We start from the raw sequence: 25290 nt of genomic DNA on the forward strand, positions 1-25290 counted from the left end.
GATAAAAAAACTGATGCATTGAGACTCAAAGTGTGTTTAGTTGGTGAAAAAGTTTGTGTTTTGATACTGTAGCACATTTCGTTGTTACTTAACAAATAATATCCAATTATAGACTAATTAGACTTAAAAAATTTAGTTCGTGCTAATCAGTTAGACTATGTAATTAGTTATTTTTTCAACTCTATTTAATGCTCCATGCATGTGTCTGAAGATTCGATGTGATGGATACTGGGCAAAAAATTTTGGGAACTGAACGGGGCCTAAAGTTTAGTCACTAATCAAACAAGCAACTGGTATGAAGTCTGACAGCAGGGATTCTGCTAAAGAAGAAAACTTAGCGCATTCAAATAGCATGAAGCAAGCACTTGGGGGAAATTCCCAACGGCGTCTTGTTAATTCGACAAGGCATGGTGCGCGCGTACAGAGACGGGTGTGGGTGTGGGTGTGTGCGTGGCCATCTAATTCTAATAACGGCACCAATCTGTAGCAACAAAGTTGAGAGCACGCCAAGCATCAGAATGTGCAGGAGGCCGCCGCTGGGGGTTATTGGGTCACACAGACAGAAACAGAACTGGCAGCCTCCTCCGGTACTCGCAGGTCGCTGTCACTGCTGGCTCATTACATAGTAGATCATCCCAAATCGCAGCGTGCGTCTTCTTCAATCACGCGCGGGCCGGCACTCGCCGGCCCTACTTCCGCGCGGTCCTCCTCTTGGCCGCCGACTTCCCGGCGGCGTCGTCCTGCAGCCAGAACATACACAGATGCACGGTTAAACTCATCTGGCCGCACGTCGCCGCGGTCGGATCGAACTGTTGACGTTGACGGAGGAGATCAGTGCAGCGAAGCAGCCGCGTGCCGACGTCGAGCCTCGTGGACCCTGATCGATCGACTAGCTGCTCGTGCGTGCCACAAAGCGAGAGCGCCGCCGCCCCGACAGGGGGGCCATCTGCTGGAGAGCGACAACGACGGACGGACGGACGGACACGGCGGGCAGGCACTGGCCGGCCTTGTCGGCTCCGGGCGAAAAAGGAGGAAGGGAATGGTGGGTGAAGGATCGATCGAGCGGGCGGCGGCACGCACCGGCGGGCAGAAGGACGACGGCGACGGCCGCAGGAACAGCTCCTCGAACTGCCGCTGCAGGTCCTCCAGGCTCTCCCCCTTGCCCTGCTCCTGCAAGGACGCATGCACGTCAAATCCACCCTGTATGAAAAGCAGCAGCCTTTTTTTCCGAACAATGGCGAGCGAGTTCTTACGGCAGGGCCTGCCTGGCTCATGGCGTCGAGAATGTCTCCGAGGATCTCCCCGGCGCCCTGCGAGAGAGACGGGAAAAGGTCAGCCGGGCCGGGCCCGCCGCGGAAAAAAAATCTCTCTTTGCAGCCGGAACTGGCAGGTGCAGAGTTTGTGCGGCGGCGCGTACGTCATCGTCGCCGTCGCTGTCGTAGGCCCCGACGTCATACAGGATCCGCTTGTTGGGGTCCGACAGAACTGCTCAGTTTCCAGTTTAAAAAAAAAGTCACTTTTTCTGTCGTTATTACTATTTTGATTCATCTCCGTGAATTGAAAAGTTGTTACCACAAGATAAGCCATGGAGATGGAGGGATTAAATAAATAAATATCCCAATGCGCAAGCACCGGTCGTCGAGGTTTTACCGGCGTAGGCTCCCTGGATCTTCTGGAACCTCGCCTTGGCCGCGTCGGCGCCGCCGCCGCCGGAGCTCCCCGCGCCGGCGCACTTGTCGGGGTGCCATCTCTGCCCAAAAACCGCGGCACGGGTGTGAGCAAGCAACGGGCCGAGCAGAGCTGAGCCGAGCCGAGCCGGCCGGCGAAACAGAGCAAGCCGAGCACGCAGGGGGCGAGGAGGGAGCAGAGGAAGCAGAGCGACGGGTCGAGCACGGCACGGACCATGGCGAGCTTGCGGTAGGCGCTGCGCAGCTCGGCTTCGGAGCAGTCGCTGGCCACGCCCAGCACCGCGTACAGGCTCACCCTCCCGCCGCTGCCGCCGCCGCCGGCCATCGCGTCCGCAGACCAAATCCACCAGCAGCCGCCTCGTCGGATGCGCGGGGCGTGCTCGACTCGCCGCGAGCTCGAGCTGTGTGTGCGTGCGCGTGGCTGCCGAGTGTGCTCTGCCGCGGCGCGCGCGCGCGCTACTTATAGCCGCGGCGCCGGCGAGCGCACCCCCGGCCGTGCGCTGCACCTGCACCAGGAATCGGGGAGCCAGCCAGCCAGCAAGCAGGCGCAAGGGGGCCACCTTGCCGCTGGCACTTGCGGTATTTTTTTATGCCGCGCCGCCGCCGCGCGAGCGAGCGAGCCCCCCGCGACGGCGTCGGCCAGCACCGGCAGCGCGTGGCGTGGCCGTCGCGTCCACGTCCGCCAAAAAGGCCCCCCGGTCGCCAGCTACCTGCTGCTGGCTCACTCGCTGAGCCACTGGTGACTGGCTGGACGGAGTGGCCGACCCTGCCGTGGTACGTTTGGCCTGCCCCCAGGGCGGGCTCTGGTGGTAGATCCGTAGATGGTAGTAGGGGTAGGTGCGGCGTGGGGGTGAAGGGTGCAGCGCACAGTCCTCGTCTTCCTCCCCGGGAGGCGGGAGGTGCGTGCCGGCAAGTTCGATGGATCTCCAGCTCTTCGAGGCTGATCAGGGCTGGGGCGTTGCTGCTGCCCGTGCGCCGTGGCAGCGCGCAGCCCATGCGCTTATCGCCAGTGTTTTGTTTGGAGCCACGCGATGAGAGCGTGCTCCCTAACCGACTACTGTACCTGCGACCGACTCCGACTGGGGTGTATTTTTTTTAATTTTTTGGTGATAATGCTAACTCCGTCGTGCGTGTGCCCTTTCATCCAGTTCCTGCTCACAACTCCTCCCTTTGTCCTAAAAATACAACTCTCACTTCCGGAGGACTCAAATAATTCCAAATTTGATCAAATTTATATAAATATTTACTAATGTTTACGTGTCCAAATAGATTTCTTACAAAAATATGTCACGTGATTAATTTAAGGGAAAAACCCGTTTACACTCTTGTACTATCGCAAAAGTTCGATTTTCAACTTTTAACTTCAAAACCAGATAACAATGACCATCCAACTGTTGAAACCGATCAAATTTGGTTCTTTATGTGGTTTTGAAGATAGTTTTCTATTTTGTGAGAATTAAAAATATTCAAAATAAACTAAAAAAATTCATAACTAATTCATTTTAAATAAAAAAAGTACAAAATGGGTATAAATTTTTTCCTAAAAATACAACCTATCTATTGATATGATACTTTTCAGTTATTCAAATCCAATTTTTTATTTTCATAATATTTAATTGCTTATAATTATTTCTATTGTTTTTAAATATATAAGATTCAATAGAGCAATAATAAATAGGTTACATTTTTAGAAAAAATTATTACTAGTTTCATATTTTTCTGATTCAATATTAGTTTTGATTTATTTAAAGCTAATTAGAATTTTTTTTATTTTTTTAAAAATATACAAAACCACCTTGGAAACCACCCAAGGGCTAAATTGGTCCGGTTTCAACAGTTGGATGACATATGTTATCCGATTTTGTAGTTAAAGGTTGAAAATCGGACTTCTACGATAGTTAAGGGTGTAATTTGGATTTCTCACTTAATTTAATGATACTTATGTTGTAACATAAATATTAATGCTATTTTGTATAAATATAGTTAAATTTGAAGTTATTTAACTTCTTGAAGAATGAGAGTTGCATTCTTTTTAGAACGGAGGGAGAGTATGAGAAAACAGTTCAACGGCGGGGTCAAAACATACGGTAGCGCCTAGGCAGGCATATATGGCCTAAGATCATATATTCCTTCGTCACCTCAACCTGCCATGTCCTCCAGTAATGCTAAGCGCAAGTTGCCGACCTGATCCAACCGACCAAATTAGTAATTCGTCGAATGCAAACTTTCGCATTCAGGACGAATTTTGCATCTAGTTCGTTCATCCTATCGAGTTGCCATTGTTTATTTCGTTGGGATCCTCATATTCTTCTCGACAAAAAAATGGCTTAGGATGAACTTGTTCAGCTAATATTTATTCAGTGCAGGTGACGAGCTTGCTGATGTCGAGTGCAGTGCTATGTGCTCGGGGTCACGACGCCCACGGAATGCCTCGCATGATCCGAGAGGTGGCGGGCGTCAAGCTACTGCCGTCAAGCTGCAGCTGTGTCTGCCGTGTGCCGTGTCAAGAAGCAGGGCGGCCTCTGCACAAGACCGTGCTATCCAAAGCCTTGCAGGATCACCCTGCACACCATTTTCGATAAAGTTCAGTACTTTCAGCCCATGTCAAGCAGCAGCTTAGACAGCTTGTCGGACAACAACATGAGTATGTTACCCGCAAAAATAACAACAACAACAACAACATGAGTATGTTGGACTGTTGATCGGAAATGAAAATGCTAGCCGTGTCTGGAGCAGATACGCACACAAACACGTCATAGTTCAAACCAAAAAGGAGGATAAAAAACTGGAGCATGGAGCGCTACTTGGTTTCATAAAAAAAAAATGGAGCTCTACTTGCTAAATTCTTCAGCTTCCAGTCTGATGAGTTGTTTTCTGCTCAAAATAACGGACTTCGTCTTGACTTCACTGCATATTATCTTGAGAAAGCTTTATACATTCTACCAGGAGTCGTAATATTCCACCATTTGCAGGTTCAGTACGGATCCTACAAGGAAGTCACAGCGCATATAGGGAGTCAGCATCATTTGAAATCAAAATAGCATCATTTGAAACAATATATCACAAACCTTGGTGATAACATCCATCAAGTCCTTGATCTCATGATCGGTGTTTCAATCACTGTCACTCTCCTCGTCTCGGGAACACGGGAACAATCTCGTCCCTGCTTTGCCAACCAGCCTCCTGATTGCACGTGTCAGAGTCTTTGGTTCTGGCAGATGAGGGCGTGATAATAAATTATGACAGGATTTATGTATGCAAATCAACATGAAATTAGAAAGTGTATATGCAGGACATCCAATAGTACAAAAAAATTTAGATGAAAATATTTTTTATTTAAAAAGATATAAGCCATGTAAAGAAAACTGCACATACTTGAACTGTATGCGCTGGGACTAGTGAATTTGCACAATACCGTTAGGACAAATCCGCCTTAAATTGGTTCTCTAAATGTAAACAGATCTAATCATGGAAATAGTATCAGTTCAAAGGGCAGTTGGAAAAGTTTCACAAAGTCACTTGGATAAAAATTAACACGATTTAGCAAGGTAACAAAAGTGAACAAGCAAGGATATCATCTTATAGTTAAATTCCTTTGTAGGGACAAGAAAAAAGAGATGCAAAAGGACGGCTAAAATAAAGTAACAAAATGCAGTATATTGGTGCGTAAACTTGTTGATCCAATTGTACATGTTTAGACACTACAAGTTCATATTAATATATGTGTATTAGTTGTGCATTGTGTACTCAAATATAATGTATCAGTGCAGCGGCGGAGCCAGGAAATAAAAATAGGGGGGGCTGAAGTTTAAAGGAATTTTTTTTTAGAACCTTAACATACCCTATCAACAATATATTAGTCTAAAATCATGAGCACTAACCAGTTAATCTTGAGCAGAAAGACAAATCTGGTTTTTTATCCATACCAAACTATGAAACTATGAAACCAAAAGATGATGTGATCTCCATTACAGCACTACTCCATTATGCTTCTTCATTAGCAGCAACCTGCAGAAAGCAAAATAAAATTAGTGACAAGGTAAATAATATCTTCACAAAACTATGAAATTAGAAGAGATTTAAGCATACCACTATATTCTTTTGAGTCAGTAGCATACGACGTTTTTTCATGGCTTCAAACCGTTGTATGATTTTTTCATTAGTGATGCTTCTAAATATTTCCTTCTCGGCATAGCATATCATCAAATCATTGAGCCATTCATCCCCCATTTTGTTGCGCAAATCTGTCTTTATAAGAGACATAGCTGAAAAGACCCTCTCAACTGAAGCAGTTGCCACCGGAAGTATCAGTGTTAGTTCAATGAGCCGATAAACCAATGGATAAGATGTATTCATTTTGGTCTTGACCATAATTTCAGCAACCTTTGAAAGTTCTGTGCATCCAAGAAATTCTTTGTTGTTTCTAACATGGACCTGAAATTCTTTAAGTTCACTTGGTAACAACAAAATATGGCCGACATCGAAATCTTCAGCATATATTTCAGCTAGTCTCACTAATTTATCCACATCAAAGCTAGAGAAGGAGTTCCTTGGGTTAAGTGCGGCCATGCACACTAACAACTCTGAACTAACCTCACTAAATCGATGATTCATCTCTGTCAAAATAGCATTGATGGCCGCAAGAAAAATCTCAACATGGTAGAAATGCATATTTGTTACCTTTTGCCTTCTACGTGCAGATGTCCCTCTAGCATTGACTTCCTTATCCATATTTGGCACTTTAATCTGCAAAATGCAAAATGCTGCATCCTTTGCTTCACTATACTCCAACCAATCATATTTCCCAAACCAATGGTGCTGAAAAGATCTCCATTCACCACTTTGCCATTTACGAGGATATGTAAAACCAAGAGATTGTTGAGTTGGACCCCTCAAAACATATGCCCTCTTAACTTGATCTCTAATCTCAGATGGATAATCATCAATTGGTTTAGTCCAGGATCACTAATGATATCCGAGCATCGAAACTCTACTCTGGTCATTTTTGGTTGTCTTGTATTATCATTAGTCTCTAGAGGAGACATCTTGCAATTCTAGGCATTATTGATAATGAATGGATTAATGATTGAACGATTGAATCATTGACATACATATAAAAAAATAGATGCAGCAGGCGTAAATGTCAGACTCCATTTAGGCATTTACCTTTCTTGAATTTTTTCAAAGGATCCCAGCTTTGGCTAATTGGCTTGGCTGAATAGCTGTGCAGCCTGTTGCACGCCTGTTGCAGGCCTGCAGGGCCCACGCGGTCACGCCACTGCACCTGCTGCAGCCTGCAGGGCTCCGTCGGCCAGCCGCGCAGCTGCGCAGGCCAGAGCGCAAGGCGCTCGGCGCCCCGGCCCCAGGCTCAGCGGCTCTGCTCCTCGGCCGCACGGCCCATGCGCACACGCGGCCGCGCGCGCCGCGCGCCTTGCGCTCGCTTGCGCCATACGCCTGCTTCCGCGCCGCCGCTCACCCCTCCGCGACGAGCCTGCAGAGGTAGAGCTAGGGATTTGGCCGGTCGATTGGGGAATTGAATTTCCATGTGAATGGAGAGGGAATGGATGGCCGATTGATCGGGTGGGCTCTCGGTGCTGGAATTGGGCTTCAACAATTTGGGCCAAAACTAAAAATGGGTGGGCCTTTTGCTCTGGCTGGCCCAACAACGGAGATGGTAGTCGTCTTCAACCTTGAGCCCCCATTCCTCAGACATGGCATCTAAAATTTGGAGGGGGGATGAGGGGGGATCCATGGATCCCAGGGCACTAGGGGGCTCGAGCCCCCCCCCCCCCCTAAATCCGCCACTGTATCAGTGTGTGTATCATCAACGGTTGGCTAGAGGTTCTAAGCACTGCACTAGTTAATTTTTTTTATCACAAATCCACATCTTGTGATAACTAACAGAATGTTTAAGCAGAGAGTTGCATTGAAGGCAACACTAAATGAGCTCCTGACCATTTTGTTAAAAGAAACAAGGAAACTGGACATTACCTTCGTAATGGGCATCTAGATCTTTCTCGTCGAGGTAATCCAAACGGCTCTGCAGGCTCCGTGGAAGCAACTTTATTTTTTTACAATATTGAATCTTAAGAACCCTGAGAGACGAATATGCTTGAGGCCTATCCGGTAAGGATATCAGGCTTTTACAATTATAAAGGCTTAGCTCTTCCAGCGATCGGAGCTCTCCTAAGCAAGATCCCAGTGATTCCAAGCTTCTGCAGTGAGAAATGACAAAGGTCTTGATAGATGGCGGAAGATTGGCAATCTGTGACAAACCACGGAAGTTCCGTATTGTTAGAGATTCTAGGCATGGAAGGAAGGGATGGTTGGCTGTAGATGACAGCTTCAGTACAGCTGTAGATGATGTGGTCTCACAACTTCTGGTCAATGTTGTATCCCCCTGCTGACCGAATACGATGGACTCGATATTTTTACTGCACCACTCAATACGTAATGTCTTGAGAGATTGCGGTAGGTGGGGGACCTCTACCAAAGATGCGCAACCAACTATCCACAGATACTCCAGACATGGTAGGAGTTCACCCCGTTCTGGAGCTGGAGCAGATTGCTCATGAAAAGCTTCTGTTTGTCCTGTCAGTTTGTTGCAACTTTGAATTGATAGCTTCCTCAGGGATACCAGGACCTGCAACACGTTTTCTGGCCAGTGGACAAGAGCGTCACATTCGCAAATTGTCAAATCTACTAGCTGTGCAAAACATGTCCATAGCGCGAGAGCACTTGAGTGGGAGGAGAACAGAACGTCGCACCTAGTTAACATCATAGCTACCAGGGGGAGTACTTTATGATCTATTCCTGCTTGACATGCTGCAACATTGTTTCTGTGTCATCAGGTGATACAGCCAGACTCAGACTGGATAATGAAGGAAAGTATCTGCTAGCTGCCTGTAGGGATATTTTTTTGATTATTTCCTTCTATGAAAATGCTACCTTCTATGGCTAATTTACTTAACTTTGGTGCTTCAGGTAGGTCAGTGAACTTCGGGCAGCCATCAATTGACAAGTCCTCCAGCAGAGGAAATATTACCTCGTCTCCTGGAGTTCCTTCAAGGGTGCCCAATACACTTAAGCGAGGTTTCCTTAGTGCTGGAAATGCAGAGCGGCGGCACATAGTTTCAGCTCCGCCAAATGATTCTTCAGCCAATGATCCTTTTGGTAATGGTTGTGTAATCAATTGCCCTTTTGGTAGTGCCCTCAGGCTTTTACACCATATGATTGACAGTTCCTCAAGCCGAGGAAATGTTACCTCTTCTCCTAGAGTTCCTTCAACTACCTACCATCTATCAAACGTACCCGAATGACTTAATGACATTTTCCTCAATTCTGGAAATGCAGAGCAGCACTTAAAGTCAAGTCCGCCAGGCAACTTCACAATCACTGATGCTGCTTTTGGTAATGCAGGCAAACTTCCACAATTCTTGATCTCGAGCTCCTCAATCTTGGGAAACACCGGCTCTTCTCCTTGTAACTCGTCTGTGCCATACCATGCCTTAAAATTTCGCAGCTAAGACAAGGTAAGCACCTTCAGTTCCTGAAATGTAACAGGTGTAGTACCACCGCTAAACAAACAATTTAAATTCTTCAATCCCTTCAGGAGAAGAATTTGTAGAGCTGGTAACTGCGAGAGTACTGGAAGCTTCTCAATCCTTTCGCAATCACATAACGCAAGCTCCACCATGCCATTCAATGTATCCATCCACCTTGGAAAAGTACTGCTCGAATATGAATATATCCTCAGAGCCTTCAGCCCATCATGAGGTTTGAGACCTTCCACCACCTCTTCATGATTATTCCGTGCCTCCACACCAGGAGTCCATCTTGACTTATGAGTCTATCTTAACTCCAATTCGGTCAGTTTTTTCTTGTTTCCAAGATGTGCTGCTTGTGCGTCTTCTTCTGTCACATTTTCAAGCTGGCTTAGCCCAAGTCTGCCACTGAGGTCCAAATTCTGCAGCTCTCCCACGTTACTGCAACTGGAGTCAGTACCTGCTACGAAGTATGTAATCGTCTGTAGGCAAGTGAGGTGTCCGAGCTCTGCGGGAATGCTTTTCAACTTTTTACATCCATGAGTGTAAAGGTGATGGAGGGCCGGCAAATACTTCAGTTTTTTTGGAAGTCGTTGAAGCTCTTCACAGTAAGAAAGGTTCAGTGTTTGCAGATGATATAGGATGCTAATGTCTTCAGGAAGTGCTTCAATATCACTTTCCGAGAGATCAAGATACCTAAGGTGATGAAGATATTTCTGCCTTAGGAATGAACCTCGATTGATCTTTAAAGCTCTGATAGAGTTGTGCTTTGATAAAATCTTCATATGTTCTTCTATATGTTTATCACATATCAATGTTGAAGCTGGAGGTCCTTTCTCTAGGGAAGCATTCAGAAGAGTTTCTGGTCGACGGACAGACACATACAAATGACGAGCTGAACAAAGAGCATCCTCGCTTTCGCGTGGTTGTGTAGCTATTGCAGCACATTCTTTTCCCATAGCAGATTGTGCAACATCATGCATCAGGTCGTGGATCTTACAAGTAATTCTATAACAAAACATGCGCTTACTCTCTTTTAAACGTAAATGTTTTTCATCAAATGGGACACTCTTCAAATCCTGAAAAAATGACCTCGACTTCAGCTCATTGAAATTTTTTTGTCCAATGGTTCTTTTGGTTGCTCTGGGATAAAACTGTTGGCCACCCATAAGTGGATTAGCATTTGCATGTCAATCTCATAATCCTTGGGAAACATAGCAGAGAAAGCAAAGCATTGCCGCATATATGATGGCAAGCAATTGTAACTGAGTTTAAGTACCGGTAAAATTCCATTTTCGTCATCACAAATCATGCTTCTATTTAGTACAGCTTCCCATTCTTGCTTGCTGGTCTTGGTATGCAGTACTAAGCCCAAAGCTGTGGCTGCCAAAGGAGAGCCAGAACATCTCTTAACAATGTCACCAACCATATCAACTAGTTCACGATGCCTTTTCTCTACTTGTTTTGAACCGAATGCTCTTGCCTCAATAATTTCCTTTATGTAGATTTCTTCCAAGTTCTTGAGATCGTGGGCTTTTGTTGTACCCATTAGCTGAGCAACTTTGTCATCATGGGTTGTTATCAGCACTGAACTACCGCTGCCACCATGCTGAAGGTAGGACTTAAGCTTTTCCCACTTGCTGGGCTCATCACGGTTCCAGACATCATCCAATATGAGGAGGTACCTCTTCCCCTTCACTACATCTTGAAGCCTATCCGGTGCTGAAGTCCCATTTGCTTTACAACCATTCTCTTTCACTATTCTATCAGCAAGGGAATCCACATCAAAGTTATTAGAGACACACACCCACAGCCGTAACTCAAAATGCTTTTGGATTTCAGGGTCATTGTAAATGAGCTGGGCTAAGGTGGTCTTGCCCAGCCCTCCCATTCCGACGATGGGATGGACTGTGAGATTCTCATTGCTGACTTGATCACGCAATGCACGAACAACCTCCTCCTTCTCATAAGCTCTCGATCTGCTGGCAATGTTCGCAGGGTCGATGATATCAGAGCTATTCCGCCTCAAGTAATTTGTGGGCTCTGGCGGCCCTGGTTTGAATCTGAACCTAAATGCATTCATCTCTGCAATGAGCACATCAATTTGTTGCAAGATCATGCGGAGCTTGTTCGCCATCCTGTAACGGAACACAAAACGGTTATGAGTAGGGAAGAGCTTGATTACATCCATGCCGAGCGCCTTGTAGTGGCCCTCCTCCTTGGCTTTACGGCGCAGCACCTCGTACTTGAACTCGTCCAAGACATCATTTGCCTTGTAGGCCACAATCCGGACCTCGTCCAGCCAAGCTTTCGCCCCTTCTCTCTTGGCTGCCGCCTGCTCCTCGGCGTCTTCGATGACGTCCAGGATAGCCGGCAGCTTGCGCTTGAGTAGCTTGTGCTGCTCCTCCATGCCCTCCATCACCTTGTACTGGTCCAGGAGGTAGCTGGAGGCCTTCTCCTTCACCATGGACCAGCGGCGGATCCAGCAGGGGGGCTAGGGGGGCTCCAGCCCCCCAAGCTCCCCTAATTACATGTAAAATATTGTAGCAAAAACATTAAATCACTATTAAATTTTCATACAAATCAACATCTCCATTGTTTCAGCCCCCTTTGCCTCTCATCCTGCATCCGCCACTGCCATGGACAGCAGTGGCCAGTACCTCAGCCATGGCTACGCCTCGAGCTCACAACACAACACAGGGAAACACGGTGTATGGAGAGCTGTGCCGGTGATCGATGCAGAACCGAGCTCTGCACCGCTCAATCGCTCATGCTACCTCAAAGAGCTGCTACGCTGAGCTCTGATCTGTTGCAACTGAAGCTCCTTGTACCAATTGGACAAACTCTAGAGCAGGCACCAGGCAGTGTGACCTGGCTTGGTAGGAAAAAGAGCGATAGTAGAAGCAACGAGAGAACTGACGAGGACGATGTGAAGTGAAGAAATAGGTTGTGTTTAGTTCGCGAAAAGTTCGAGAAAAAGTTGTTGTAGTATGTTTCGATTTTATTTGGCAACTATTATCCAACCATGAAGTAATTAGTCTTAAAAGATTCATCTCGACATTTACAACCAAACTGTGCAATTAGTTATATTTTTTAATTATATTTAATACTCCATAAATGTATTGTAAGATTCGATGTGATATGCGTCAGTGAAAATTTTTAGAAACTTTTCGTGCAACTAAACACAGCCGTAGAAATGAGTGAACGAGAGGGAGGGGAAGGAGAAAGAGGGCACGGGACTGAACAGAGTGAAGCTAGACAATCAATTGATTTTGATAGCGAGAAATCAACCACCCGGAGCTACACGCGACGGTGGACTTGACCCTTCCAGTGCTCCCAGCTCGAGCACCTAGGTTTAGGCCGTGTCGAGCTCTTTACATGTAAAAATTTTGTATTAGAATTTTACTAATTTGAAGTACTAAATAAAGTCTATTTATAAAATTTTTTGTATAGATGTGTTGTAAATCGCGAGACGAATCTAATGATGTTAAATAATCTATGATTAATCTATAATTAGCGAATGGTTACAGTAGCATCACTGTTGCAAATCATAGATTAAGTAGGCTCATTAGATTCGTCTCGCGATTTACAGCCCATTTATATAAAAAGTTTTATAAATAGACTTCATTTGGTACTTCATGCATGTATTCTAATATTCGATGTGACCTTTTTTTTATTTACGAGTTTACGGATAAAAATCTAAACAAAACTTTAATTTGCGCATGGCACCGAGGCCAACGTACAGCAGCCCCCAGCTGGAGCACACAGTCCCCGTCCTCTCTTTGTCCCGCTGTTCCGATGCACATTAATACCAAGAAACCAAGAAAATTTAGGTGTGTTTAGATCACTTTGTATTTTGTATTTTTGTGTTTTTGGAAGAAAATCTTCAATATTTAAAGTATTAAATATAGACTAATCACAAAACTAATTACAGATTTCGTCTGTAAAATACGAGACGAATGTAATAAGCCTAATTAATTCATCATTAGAGCATATTTACTGTAGCATTAATGTAGAAATTTAGTGTCTAATCACGTCCTAATTAGACTAATTTGATTCGTCTCGTGATTTACAGTCCATTTATATAATGCAATTTATTTTTCGACTACATTTAATACACCATACAAACGATTTATAAAAATTTTATGTTTTGCGTTTCCACCCTCTAAACACGGTCTTATTGTAGGGACCGCTGTCTGTCCCGTCACACATTGATTAAGCGGGACATGTCCCTGAGTGAGGACCAGTGCCGAACACCTTGCAGGCGTCGCACTGGTGCAGCCTGTGGTGGCAGTAAAGGGCAGCTAGCAGTAGCACGGCCGGCACGCCAAGCTCGCACCAAAGCGAAAAGCAGATCAGAGAGAAGAAGAAAAGAAGAACTCGAGAAGAACAAGAGCAGGTGGTGACGGGGTCTGTTTCCTTGGCAGAAAAGAAAGAGAGGACAGCTGTGTCACGAGTGGGAATAAGTTGTTACAATGATCAATGACACTCTCTTCTCCCACTCCCCCTTAAATACATGATTCTACTCCTACGCCTTAAGGCTGACCACAGCGGAGGGAGCAAGAGCAAATTTGCTCCCTCCTCGTTTCCCACGCCTTCTCTATTTACAGTGCCAAACAATACATCTACAGTGTCAAACAGTGTATTTGATCCTTCATTTGGTCCCTCGACGGTCTAACCCATTCCTTCCCCGTATATCTGCTGCTGGGCTGCGCGGCCCGCTTGCTGCGACGCGGCCCATCCTGAGCATTGTTTGTTTCTTCAGCCTGATCATCAGAGTCGCTAACACAAAGTCACACCAAAATGTGGGGGGGAAAGAACACCTTGAATTTCCAGCACGGGGAGCGAGCAAGCAATCCGGTCCACACGCGCCCAAAATGCCTAATCCATTGCCAAGCTAGTAATGTTCAGAGAGAAGCAGAAGCAATGCACCTGCTGCCCTTGGCGGCACCGCATGCGACCTCATCGCCCAGCACGGCGGCGCCCAGCCGCTCGCACTCGCGAGTTGCGCATGGCGCTCCGGCGCTCACATGCGTCGCTCGCTGGCTTCCTCGTCGGCTCGTCGCCGCGCCCGCCTGCTGCCGCCGGCGGCCGCGTCTACTTGTCTAGATTTGGCTCTATTGTGGGAACCGGTATGGGCTTTTATTCTTGCACGGGCTCCATGGACAGGCTACTAGTGGGCTGGAGGCTCATGGGACAGGCTTCTAGTGGGCTTATATGGGCTCGAAGAATACTGCCAGCCCGCCCACCCACGCGTCTTTTTTATTTTTACATTTTTCAAAAAAAAATTTACATAAATATATTTTGGTTTTTAAAATTTACAGTTCTATACCCCTACCGCCCGGTAGAGGGGCGGCAGGCCCCCTGCCGCCCCCCGGCCGGGCGGTAGGGACCTGTTTGAAAACAAAAATAAAATTTATTTGCGAATCAGGTCTTGGAAGGGGCCTGCCGCCCCTCTGTCGGGCGGCAGGCCCCCTACCGCCCTACCAGTTGGCGGCAGGGGGCCCCTCCAAGTATATAAAAGGTCCACCCCTTCTCTGGCGCCGTCATTTCCTGCCCACGAGATCTAGAGAGGGCAGAGGAAGAGAAAAGGGGTCCGAGAGGTATTTCCACCGGCGAAGCCCTGCCTGATTTTGGATCCGAACCGCAGGTAAGTAATCTTTTTGACCTATTATAGACTTGTTTCTAAAATAATTATGAATTAGAATAGATTTAGTTTTTGGATAGTGAAATATAGAATAGTAAATTTAGAATGACAGAACCTTATTATTATTGCAGCATAAGGCAATGGCTGCCTCCAATTCTATTGGATTTTCATGGACCGAAGAAAAATCTAGTATATTTCTTGACATCATGACACATCTTGTAATCAGTAAGAAGTTGGATCCATTAGTGGATGGTACGATAGAGATGGTGTTGTCCAAATTAGTTGAGTTTAAAGATTTAACATTGTTTCGAGGTATTACAATGCAAGATTTAAAGGAACACCTGCTAGAACGTCGGAAGATATACATGAGGGTATGTGAACTAGCGAATCATCCTTATGTTATTGGATTCTTACAAACTAATTGTAAGATATGGATGCGGCCAGAAGTGTATGAGATGCACATTAAGGTAACTCTTATTTAGTTCTAATCACGTCCGTTATTTGTAATCCATATTTACAAAATAGTAAAAGTATTGTGTAATTATATGCTAGGATTACCCCGAGGACACGGAGTTGATTAACAAATCGATACCAAATTTCTGTAAATTGGTATGTATCTTTGGTGGACTTATGCCGCAAACTAGACGAAGGAGGCGGATAAGATCTTCGGGTGATAGTACATGGCCTGCGCAAGAACAGATGCCCGGAGGTTCGTCGAGTCATGATGCAGCACCTCAACCACCAACTTGTGTTAACTGGAATGACGACATGGATGACTTCATGCCCCCGAAACCATGGCCTCCAACACATGATGTTCCTCCCCCTTTACATGAACCTAGAATCAGAAAAGAGACAAAGGGAAAGACAAGAGGTTCATCAAGTCATGTTGCAGCACCTGCAGCACAAACTTGTGTTAACTGGGATGACGACATGGATGACTTCATGCCCCCCAAACCATGGCCTTCAACACATGATGTTCCTCCCCCTTTACATGAACGTAAATCCAGAAAAGAGAGAAAGGGAAAGGCAAGAGGTTCGTCGAGCCATACTACACCACCTGCAGCACCACCATCTGTCAACTGGGATGACGACCTAGATGATTTCATGTCATGATCTATAACATATGATGTTCATCGGTTTAAGATGTATTCGCATTTAATATTGTTAATGTTGTATTATGCTTGTATGTATGTCTCGTACCTAACTTTGCATTCACTGGACATGTTGTAGCGAAAATGGCCTCTCATGCCATATTTCAATATAATGTTTTGGCGATTGATGACACACACAACACTTGGACTAATATGATTATTAAGATGACTATTCTCAGGCTTTTAGGTTCAAGTGATGACAAAGAGAAGAGAGGCGTAGCAAGGTCCGCTAACCGGGGGTCGAGGGGGAGCTGCCCCTCGCGGGTCTCAGGGCAGCGCCCTGAAACCTCTTCGGTCCAAAGGACAAGAATCAAAGAGACTGTGAAGAAATTCAATACACCGGTTGAACCGACGTTAAGGAAAAGACACACGCCGGTGTAATTGTCCAGAAACTGGAAACTGAAGATACACTCACCGGATTAATCGACGTTGAAGAAAATGCATACGTCGGTGCATTACCAAACGAAGACCGATGAAAATACATACACCGGTTGAACCGACGATGCATCGGTCAATTGCATCGGTTCAGTTGTCCAGAGAGGTGGTTTTTGGAGGAACGTGAAGAAGTTACAATCACCGGTTAAACCGACGCTAATTTTACATACACCGGTTGATTGCATCGGTTAAACCGGCGATACACCGGTTAATTGCTAACGGCTAGTTTTTCACGTAGCAGTTTACATACACCAGTTAAACCGATGATGGCTTTTGGGGTACGTCGGATTAACCGGCGTTACGCAGTTTTCTGGCAGCTTTTCTCCAACGGCTATATTTGCTTGTGCTGCCTATATATACCCCCAAGGCCGGGTCATTTGAGAGTGCTGGAGTTCAAGGAAGTATACAAGAGCTAAAGATCATCTCCAACCACCATAGAGCTTCATTGTACATCATATAGACTTAAGCACACTTGTGAGAGTGCTTAGTGCTTGTTTAGGCTTAGTTCTTGAGAGAACTAGCTTGAGAGAAAGTCTTGCTGCGGCAAGCAACTTGTGTACTCGTCGTGTGACCCTCCGACTAGGTGTGGAGTGGCAACGACACTTTGTGCGGGGAAGGAGACCCCTACTTGGTGTTAAAGCTCCAAGATAGTGAAGACGGTGCCGTGGTGACGCTTCGAGATAGACGGTGGCGGTGACCTCGTCTTTGTGACTTGGCGTCACTTAGCCTTTGCTTGTCGGGAGCCTTGGAGGCGTGGCAAGACGGTGATCAAGCGAAGAGACTCGGCATCCCATTTGTTCTTTGTGAGCAAGTGGCCGTGGACGTAGGGAGGGACTTTGGTGTCCTAACCGAACCACGTTAAATCGTGTGTCTTGGTGTCTTCATGGGAGTTTGCATATCCTCTCCCTTACCGCTTTACTTACCGCATTACGTTTCCGCATTTACTCTTTCTTGCTTACCTTTACTTTCCTAGTTAGTTTGATTAGGATTGGCTATAGGTTGCAAGTCTTTTGGGGTAAGTAGAGGGTAGCATAGATAAACCTTAGTCATAACTAGCATGTGTAGGACGTGTTAGGTTTATCTTATGCAATTAGATTGAGCCCTAGGATAGAAAAGCGATTAGCGACCCTATTCACCCCCTCCCCCTCTAGGGTCGGACACCCCGGTGATCCTTACACATGTACATAATGTCGAGTTTGAATCGTACTTAGTTGTAATGGAGCATCGAAGTATAAACATACCATCTATTGTATGTAATGGAAAATACGAGAGTGATAAGAGGCGAACGTTGAAGTGTATAAATAAGCGGTCCACAGCTATCTCATTACAAATAAACATCAGATATACAAACATCAGATACAAACATCATAATACAACGATAATGAAACACACATCACACATGCAGTGGCATGGCAGAACCCGTAGCAAACTACGGTAAACAGATTCCGGACTAACCTAACATGCCTTAGGTAATTTTAAAAAAATAGAACAAACACAACGATGCAGCATGTCACTAGCACTAGGGTAGTCCTAGTAGCCGTACCCCCACGTAGTAAACTGCGTTGAGGCTTCTCTGCAGTATCCACCCATTGCAGGTGGTGCAGGCGATGGTGCCGGAGGCGCAGGGCCCTTCTTCTTGTGACAAGGGCAGTTGCGGTAAGAAATAGTGCATGGTTCGTCCTGTGAGCCGGCAGCATTGCTGGTATCATCAATTTCATCGTCTTTGTTACCCTCGCTCACTTCCTCATAATGGTTCACCTTGCATTCCAAATCAAAGATTTTTATCTGGAGGTACTCGATGAACTCCTGAACAGAATCAATTGGTGCCGGATCGACCCACATAGTAAAACCACAGTTTTCTGGAGCATCGGAAGACTGCAAAATAAATTTCATGTAAGGTGTCTCATTGAATAAAAAGAAATAAAACAACCCAGTATTACCCATGCGTGTGGACATTTAAAGAAACGCCGACCGCCATCCATCCCGTCGGTGCACATCTTCACTAAGCAGTCCTCATCATGTCTGCATTTTGGCCACGGTTCTCTACGGTTATCGTATTGTCGAAGAGGAGTTTCATTGGTAAATTCACTCTTTTGCTGTGGCGGAAACTCAAACACTGGTTCCGGAAAGGAATCAGGTCCAAGAGGCCCCTCCCATATTATGGGGTCTCCCTTTCTTCCCCCTTTTCCTTTCCCAAAACCGTAGTAATTCTTCCCGCTAGACCCACCTCCAGACATTGGGTATAAAATGAGCTTTGGTGTTTGAGTGCTGCTGGGAGTTCACAAACTTCGGAGTATTTATAGGCGCACAATGGTCTGATACCCGGAGTGTGGAGTGTAAATGCACCTAAAAAGCCTACATGATAACACAGCGAATAGGCTAGATGACCTAACACTGAAAAGGCTAGATTTGATTCTCGAAATGACTACTCGATGCATCTCTGTGCATGCTGACTCACAGCACTGCATTGCGCCTACATTCCGCCTTCCCCACTACACGCCACAGACCTTCACTGTAGAATGACAGGTCCGTCGTCCTCACCAGAGATACTGCTTTAAAGGTGAGCTGGTGTGGTAGCTGTGTTGTCACGTATGTTTGGGCAAAGAATGCGACATTTGGGAAACCCGTGATCGCCGTGCTGAGCAGTAGCAACCTGTGATCTCCTACTCGCACCTAACTTGTCCTTCATTAAACCACATAACATATTACATTGAAGGTTTCATTCGTTACAACCAAATTCGAGACAAATACATAATATACTTAGTTTCGTACACACAAATACATTGCAAGCTGTTACGTGCACAACTAGATGCGGCGAATTCTTGTAGGTGGAGCCGATCCATCCATGGGATTCCCGGAAGGTCCAGCCTCGACAGCAGCAGTGGGTACTGAAAGTTGTGGGCACTTCTTGTAAGTGTGACCATCCGCTCCACACAAGTTGCAACGTTTTTTCCTCTTTCCAGCCTCCGACTCGTCCATTCCGTTCCGGATCCGACGTGTTTGCCGTCGGCCTATGCCCCGCTTCGTAGCTGCATCAGGGATGAGCATTGGATTGGGATTTTTTTGAGTGAATGGGCCTAGAATACCTATGCCGTATATCTCATGGCACCAAGTCTGTGCTGCGGCTTCTTTTGTGAAATATTGAGAAACATAGGACGCAGCATCTAACCCAGATACAGAACAAGCCGCGATGACATGGGAGCATGGTAAGTGATGCACCTTTGGCTTCTGACATCGGCAGAACACCCTCCCGTCAATGGTTATCAAAACTTCTTGAATTACCCTTTGTCTGCGGACACCCTGTCCGGTCCTGTCCCTGCATGATACCTCAAATCTTTGCTCCTTTGTGCCCATCGATATGACTGAGTGAAATCGAGACTTTTCAATTTTTTTCTCCATGTACTCATTGACCCTTCTGCAAAAATGCACTCCTGGATCATTAAGTAAGGGAGCGGCTGATGCGTATCGCTCCCGAAAATACCTTATACATCCATACATGATGAACTCAACAATGCCAACAAGAGGAAATCCACGAACACGACGCATTACCATATTGTAACATTCAGCATGGTTGGTCGTCTCGATCCCATAACGTCTCCCATCTGTGTCATACAGAAGTGACCACTTCTCTTTAGGAGCACCATCAATCCACTGTGAAAATGGCTTAGCATGTCCAACTAATGAATCTGTAGAACGTCTCCTGTTGGATGATGAGGCCTGGCTCTTAAGCAATTCAGCGCTCATGTCATCAATTATACCCACAAAGCATCAAACTTCCTCTGCTGATTCTGAGTGCACAATCGCTTGAACAAATTCATCAGATCTTTATTCTTGAACCGCTCATAAAAGTTAGCAGCCATATGCCTCACACACCACCTATTGACAACATCTGGCCATATAGAACGTGAAGATTGACTACCTTCTTGGAGCTGCCTTATAGCTGCAAGTAGACCTGCATGTCTATCACTGATAAGGCAAACATTAGGCCTTCTAGCAACAACGTGAATCTTCAGACGTTGAAGAAACCAGTACCAGCTTTCTGTGTTCTCATTCTCAACAAAGGCAAAGGCGATGGGAACTATCTGCTTATTGCAATCAATTCCGATTGCCGTCAATATTGTTCCCTTATATTTCCCTGTCAGGAAAGTGCCGTCAATACACAGAACAGGAAGGCAGTAAATGAATGCACTCACACATGCTCCAATGCAGAAGAAAGCTCGCAGCAAAATGCTTGGCCCCCCTGACAAGCTCGGTATACTGTATGTATCAAAATCACTTTCAGGATTTCTGTGCACAATAGCTTCAAGCATACGAGGTAGGTTGTCATATGATGCTTCATAAGTGTCAAACCTCATTTCAAATACTTTTTGTTTAGCCCGCCAAGCCTTTGCATAACTGATCACATACTGAAAATTCTGTTCAATGTCCCTAATTATCAATGCAGGCTCATAATCCATTTTGTCAAGAATCACCCCATACATCTTCTTAGCCACGAAAGTTGATGTGATATTACGATGATGTCCCACAACACCTGTCAATCTACAAGTATGTGGTGTAACAATTGAACATTCCCAGTGTGTCTTGAACTTTCCCTTATATGCATGCACTCGCCATGTACAATCTCTATCTGCACACCTCACCTCGTATTCTTTGCTGCTAGACTTCAGTACTCTGAATTCCTTCCTCAGAGATACAGCCCAGAGTTTCACAGCATCCTTCACATCCTCAATGGTACGATACTTTGCCCCTTGTATGACCTCATTCACTCTGTATTCAAACTCTGGACATCTAATATCTTGTACCACTGGATTACCAAAACCCTCTTTACGCCATTCACCTAACACTGGGAAGCGCTCATCGTCCTCATCGTCCGATGAGTCCCCACATTGCTCTATTATTTGTGCATCCTGGTCTTCTTTCTCCATGTCCTCCACAATTCCAGGTATCCGCTCGCCTTCATCTGCTAAACCTTGTGGTTGTGGTTGTGGTTCTTGTTCTGGAGCTTGCATGTTCTCTTCTTCTTTATCCTCTTCCATCTCTTCATTGCAGTCAGATGTTGTGTGTGTTGACCCTTCACCTAAATCACCGGTCTTCTGGTGAATCTGAATTACCATTGCGAGAGACCACCCACTTTCAAGAGCTGCGTGCATGTAATGTTGTCATTCTTCCGTACTACTTATATGCGTCAACTCCCAGAAATCCCCATTAGCTTCCCAGGAAGTCAAGGTATGAACCGTAAGCAAATGGGTCTTTAAATTCACATTGAACATCTTGTGAAGACATTTCCGTATGGACTCAAAACTCCTCTCTAGGGGTTTGTCTAGACTGCACTGTCTTCTTTCCAATGCTGATAGATTTACTCCATAGGAATCATGAGTAATTCTATAGAAGTCACCATAATGAACTTGAAATGTCACTTTACTCGACATATCTGGCCATGCAAAGACTTCATTTTAGTTAATCTAATATCTACAAATATACTATGCCTTCAATTATAACCACTAATCCGAACCCTAAGTGATTACAATAATAAAAAATACTAATCATAAAATTATACATGCAAAAAAAACTGAAATGATAAAGTTGAGAAATATTGGTTACCTGCGGTTTGGATCCAAAATCCTGCAGGGCTTCGCCGGTTTTTTTACCTCCCTCACCCCTCCTCTCTCCCACTCCCCTCTCTGGATCTCGTGGGCACAAAATGAGGGCGCAGAGAAAAGTGGCAGAGTTTTATATTTGAGGAGGGAGCCTGCCGCCCCCCTGTCGGGCGGCAGGCCCCTTGCCGCCCTACCAGGGGGGCGGCAGGCCCCTACCAAGGCCTGATTCGCAAATAAATTTTATTTTTGTTTACAAATAGGTCCCTACCGCCCGGCAGGGGGGCGCCGACCCCCTGCCGGGCGGTAGGGGTATAGAACTGTAAATTTTAAAAACCAAAATATATTTCTGTAAATTTTTTTTTGAAAAATGTAAAAAAAACGCCCCACCCACGATCAGAAAGGCCCAAACTCCTTTCCATTTCCTCTTCTGGCTTCCCGGCTTCGCATCTTCCTCCGCTCCGTCTCTCGCCGCCGCGCACCTCAAACCCTTCCCCCGCCGCAATCCCGCTCGACGGATCCGATGGGGGCACCCGATCTGCGCAACCTCGCCGTCCCACAGGTCTCCTCCGGTGCTGCGCGCTCGGCGGATCCTCTCTCCATTGATGCTCCCCTCACCGATGGATCTGGGGCCCGTCCCCCGTCCCCTTCCGTTCTCTTCCGCAGATTGACGGCTTCTCGTCTCCAATGGGAGAAGATGGCGGCGATGGGTTCCAAGAAGAAGGGCGGGGCGCGGGACGTGGTGGCCGAGCTCACCGACGACGTCCTCGTCGACATTATCTCGCGCGTGCCGGTAAAATCGCTCGGCCGATGCAAAATGGTCTGCAGGCGCTGGCGCGACCTCATCTCCCACCCGGAGCACCGCAAGAGGCTGCTCCAGACCCTTGAGGGCTTCTTCTGCATGAGCTACGACAGAAACCGCTCCCCAAAATCGGCTCGTCATTTCACCAACGTCTCGGGAGCAGGCGAGCCTCTGATCGACCCCTCCTCCCTGTCGTTCCTGCCCAAATATGAGAACACTGACATCGTGGATAGCTGCAATGGACTCCTGCTTTGCCGCTGCTGGAAACCCACGGATCCTGTGGCAATGGACTACGTCGTGTGCAATCCGGCCACTGAGAAATGGGTGGTCGTTCCTGATTCCGGCTGGTCCAGCAAGGGCACACTTTACAAGGGAAGGCTTGCTCGATTGGGGTTCGACCCAGCCGTCTCCTCCCACTTCCACGTGTTTGAGTTCATACCAGATGATGTTTGGTATATGGACGACGAAGAGATGAAGGAGAACAACAGGTTTGATGGAAGCATAGAGGTAGTGGCCATCTACTCCTCCAAAGCTGGAGTTTGGAGTTTCAACGAGGACAATGTTGTATTGGGTGATCAATTTGCGATGCCCATGGATTCAAAAAGTGTATTTTTCAATGGGGTTCTGCATCTGACTACTTATGGCATGGTAGTAGCCATTGACCTGGAGGGAAATATTTTGAGAGGCATCCCTATTCCTATGCCAGACTATGATGAATATAATCCTGGTGGTGTGTACGTATCTCAGGGGCACTTATATTTTTCATCTATTGATGTATCCGATAAATATGGCGGCAAACTTCTGTCATCCTTTGTGACAAGAGGGTGCCACAAATTCTATAGGACAGCAATTCGTCCGGCGATGTTATACGGTGCTGAATGTTGGCCTACAAAAAATCGACATGTCCAGCAACTGAGTGTAGCAGAGATGCGGATGTTGCGGTGGTTTTGCGGGCACACAAGGAGGGATAGAGTCCGGAACGAAGTTATTCGGGATAGGGTCGGGGTGGCACCAATTGAGAAGAAACTTACCCAGCATGGGCTGAGATGGTTTGGACATGTCCAACGAAGGCCTCCTGAGGCGCCGGTGCGTAATGGGGTTTTTGAGCGGGTCGATAATGTAAAGAGGGGTAGAGGTAGACCTAAACTGACGTGGGATGAGTCGGTTAAGAGAGACCTTAAGGATTGGAATATCTCTAAAGAGATAGCTTTGGATATGATTATATCAATCCATCCAGAACATGATATGATTATGATTGTCATGGTTTGTGGGGCAGAGAAAACACTAATGTCTTTTGACATGTGTCACATGAGGCGCCATTTTATAAGTAGACTTGGATGCCATTGCTCAACACGTTGTATTCCATATGTTCCCTTGCTATCAGGGTCATTGGCAGATGAGAACTAAAGGTCTTACTTGCCTAGTATAGCTCCACGGTTGTTGGACAGTTCCGATGATATTGGAGTTAGTATATGAGCAGCAGTGGTTTGGGTAGAACCTTATGAAGTTGTGAAAGTTTTCTGTTGGTGCTTTTGTGCACTCATGTAGTCATGTGCTTGACTCTGTTTAAATGTAAGTTTTATTTGAGAAGAATTACATAAAGCTTGATATGGTAAGCTATATCATTCAGTTCACTAAAGTTTTTAACTTTTTTTTCGAGGTTGCAATGGTTTAATCACAAACCTTCACTGATAGAATCAGAGAACCTGGAGTATTCATAATGTTGGAAACATGGAGTAACATTATTCACTACTAAAAGAATAGTAAAAGCAGAATTAGGTTCTATGGACCGTTTAATGTCCTAACTCCTGATAGCACTAGGCTTCTCTGGATTGCTGTTCTAGAAGGCCATATCCATCTACACAAAATATAATGATCATTTCTCCAGCAAGTCATGAAGTATTAGGTTCTGAAATTGGTTAGGTGGATTAAAAATATGGTGTCATGTTTGCTACTACCGCTGGACGATTGATCTAAATATAGGGATGTTATTCTTTCTGATCATCATGGGCAGCTCGCTAAAAATTTGAAACTCTGGCGGGTCTAGTTGTCTCTGGCGTCGAGGTCATCTTCTCCAATTTCCAGCAAATTGGAAAGAGCAGCTCCTAGTATACAAATTCATTGCTACCAGAGAAGAAATACCTCAAAAAGAATATATCTATGTTGCAGCTGTTGTATTGGTTTGGAGTGGTTGTAAATTGAGGGCTGCCTAAAGCTGAAAGCTCTCCCAAGGCAGCTTGGACTTTGAGGCAACCAACTTAAAGGTGCTTGATTTAAGATAAGTAGGTAGCTTTAAGGTGGTGGACAGTAAAACATTTCTGTACAGGAGCAAATACCGTCTCCTCATTATGGGAGCTGTACTCTGTTGTCTTCTCGAGCTCGGCAGCTTATCAGAAATCTGCCGCACTCGAGATGTCTTCAGTGCTGCC

The 25290-nt window shown here is 45.9% G+C and overlaps 2 protein-coding genes and 1 pseudogene across 2 annotated transcripts; 1 reads left to right on the forward strand and 2 right to left on the reverse strand.

Moving 5' to 3' along the window:
* Positions 1–326: 326 nt before the first annotated feature.
* LOC120677280 (chaperone protein DnaJ-like) lies at positions 327–2481 on the reverse strand. Its single transcript, XM_039958426.1, has 6 exons — positions 1903–2481; positions 1651–1750; positions 1418–1485; positions 1254–1310; positions 1081–1170; positions 327–740 (listed from the first exon to the last, which is right to left on the reverse strand). Exons 1-6 carry the CDS (start codon positions 2011–2013, stop codon positions 690–692), a joined length of 477 nt encoding a protein of 158 aa, XP_039814360.1. The 5' UTR covers positions 2014–2481; the 3' UTR covers positions 327–689.
* Positions 2482–9537: 7056 nt separating this feature from the next.
* Positions 9538–11699, reverse strand: LOC120678173 (annotated as a pseudogene).
* A 10883-nt stretch (positions 11700–22582) lies between these two features.
* On the forward strand, positions 22583–24268 carry LOC120678174 (F-box protein At5g07610-like). Its single transcript, XM_039959327.1, has 2 exons — positions 22583–23591; positions 24246–24268. The coding sequence occupies exons 1-2, from the start codon at positions 22583–22585 to the stop codon at positions 24266–24268; spliced, it is 1032 nt and encodes a 343-aa protein (XP_039815261.1).
* Positions 24269–25290: the final 1022 nt, after the last annotated feature.

This window comes from Panicum virgatum, chromosome 6N, assembly GCF_016808335.1.
Source record: "Panicum virgatum strain AP13 chromosome 6N, P.virgatum_v5, whole genome shotgun sequence".
NCBI lineage: Eukaryota > Viridiplantae > Streptophyta > Magnoliopsida > Poales > Poaceae > Panicum > Panicum virgatum.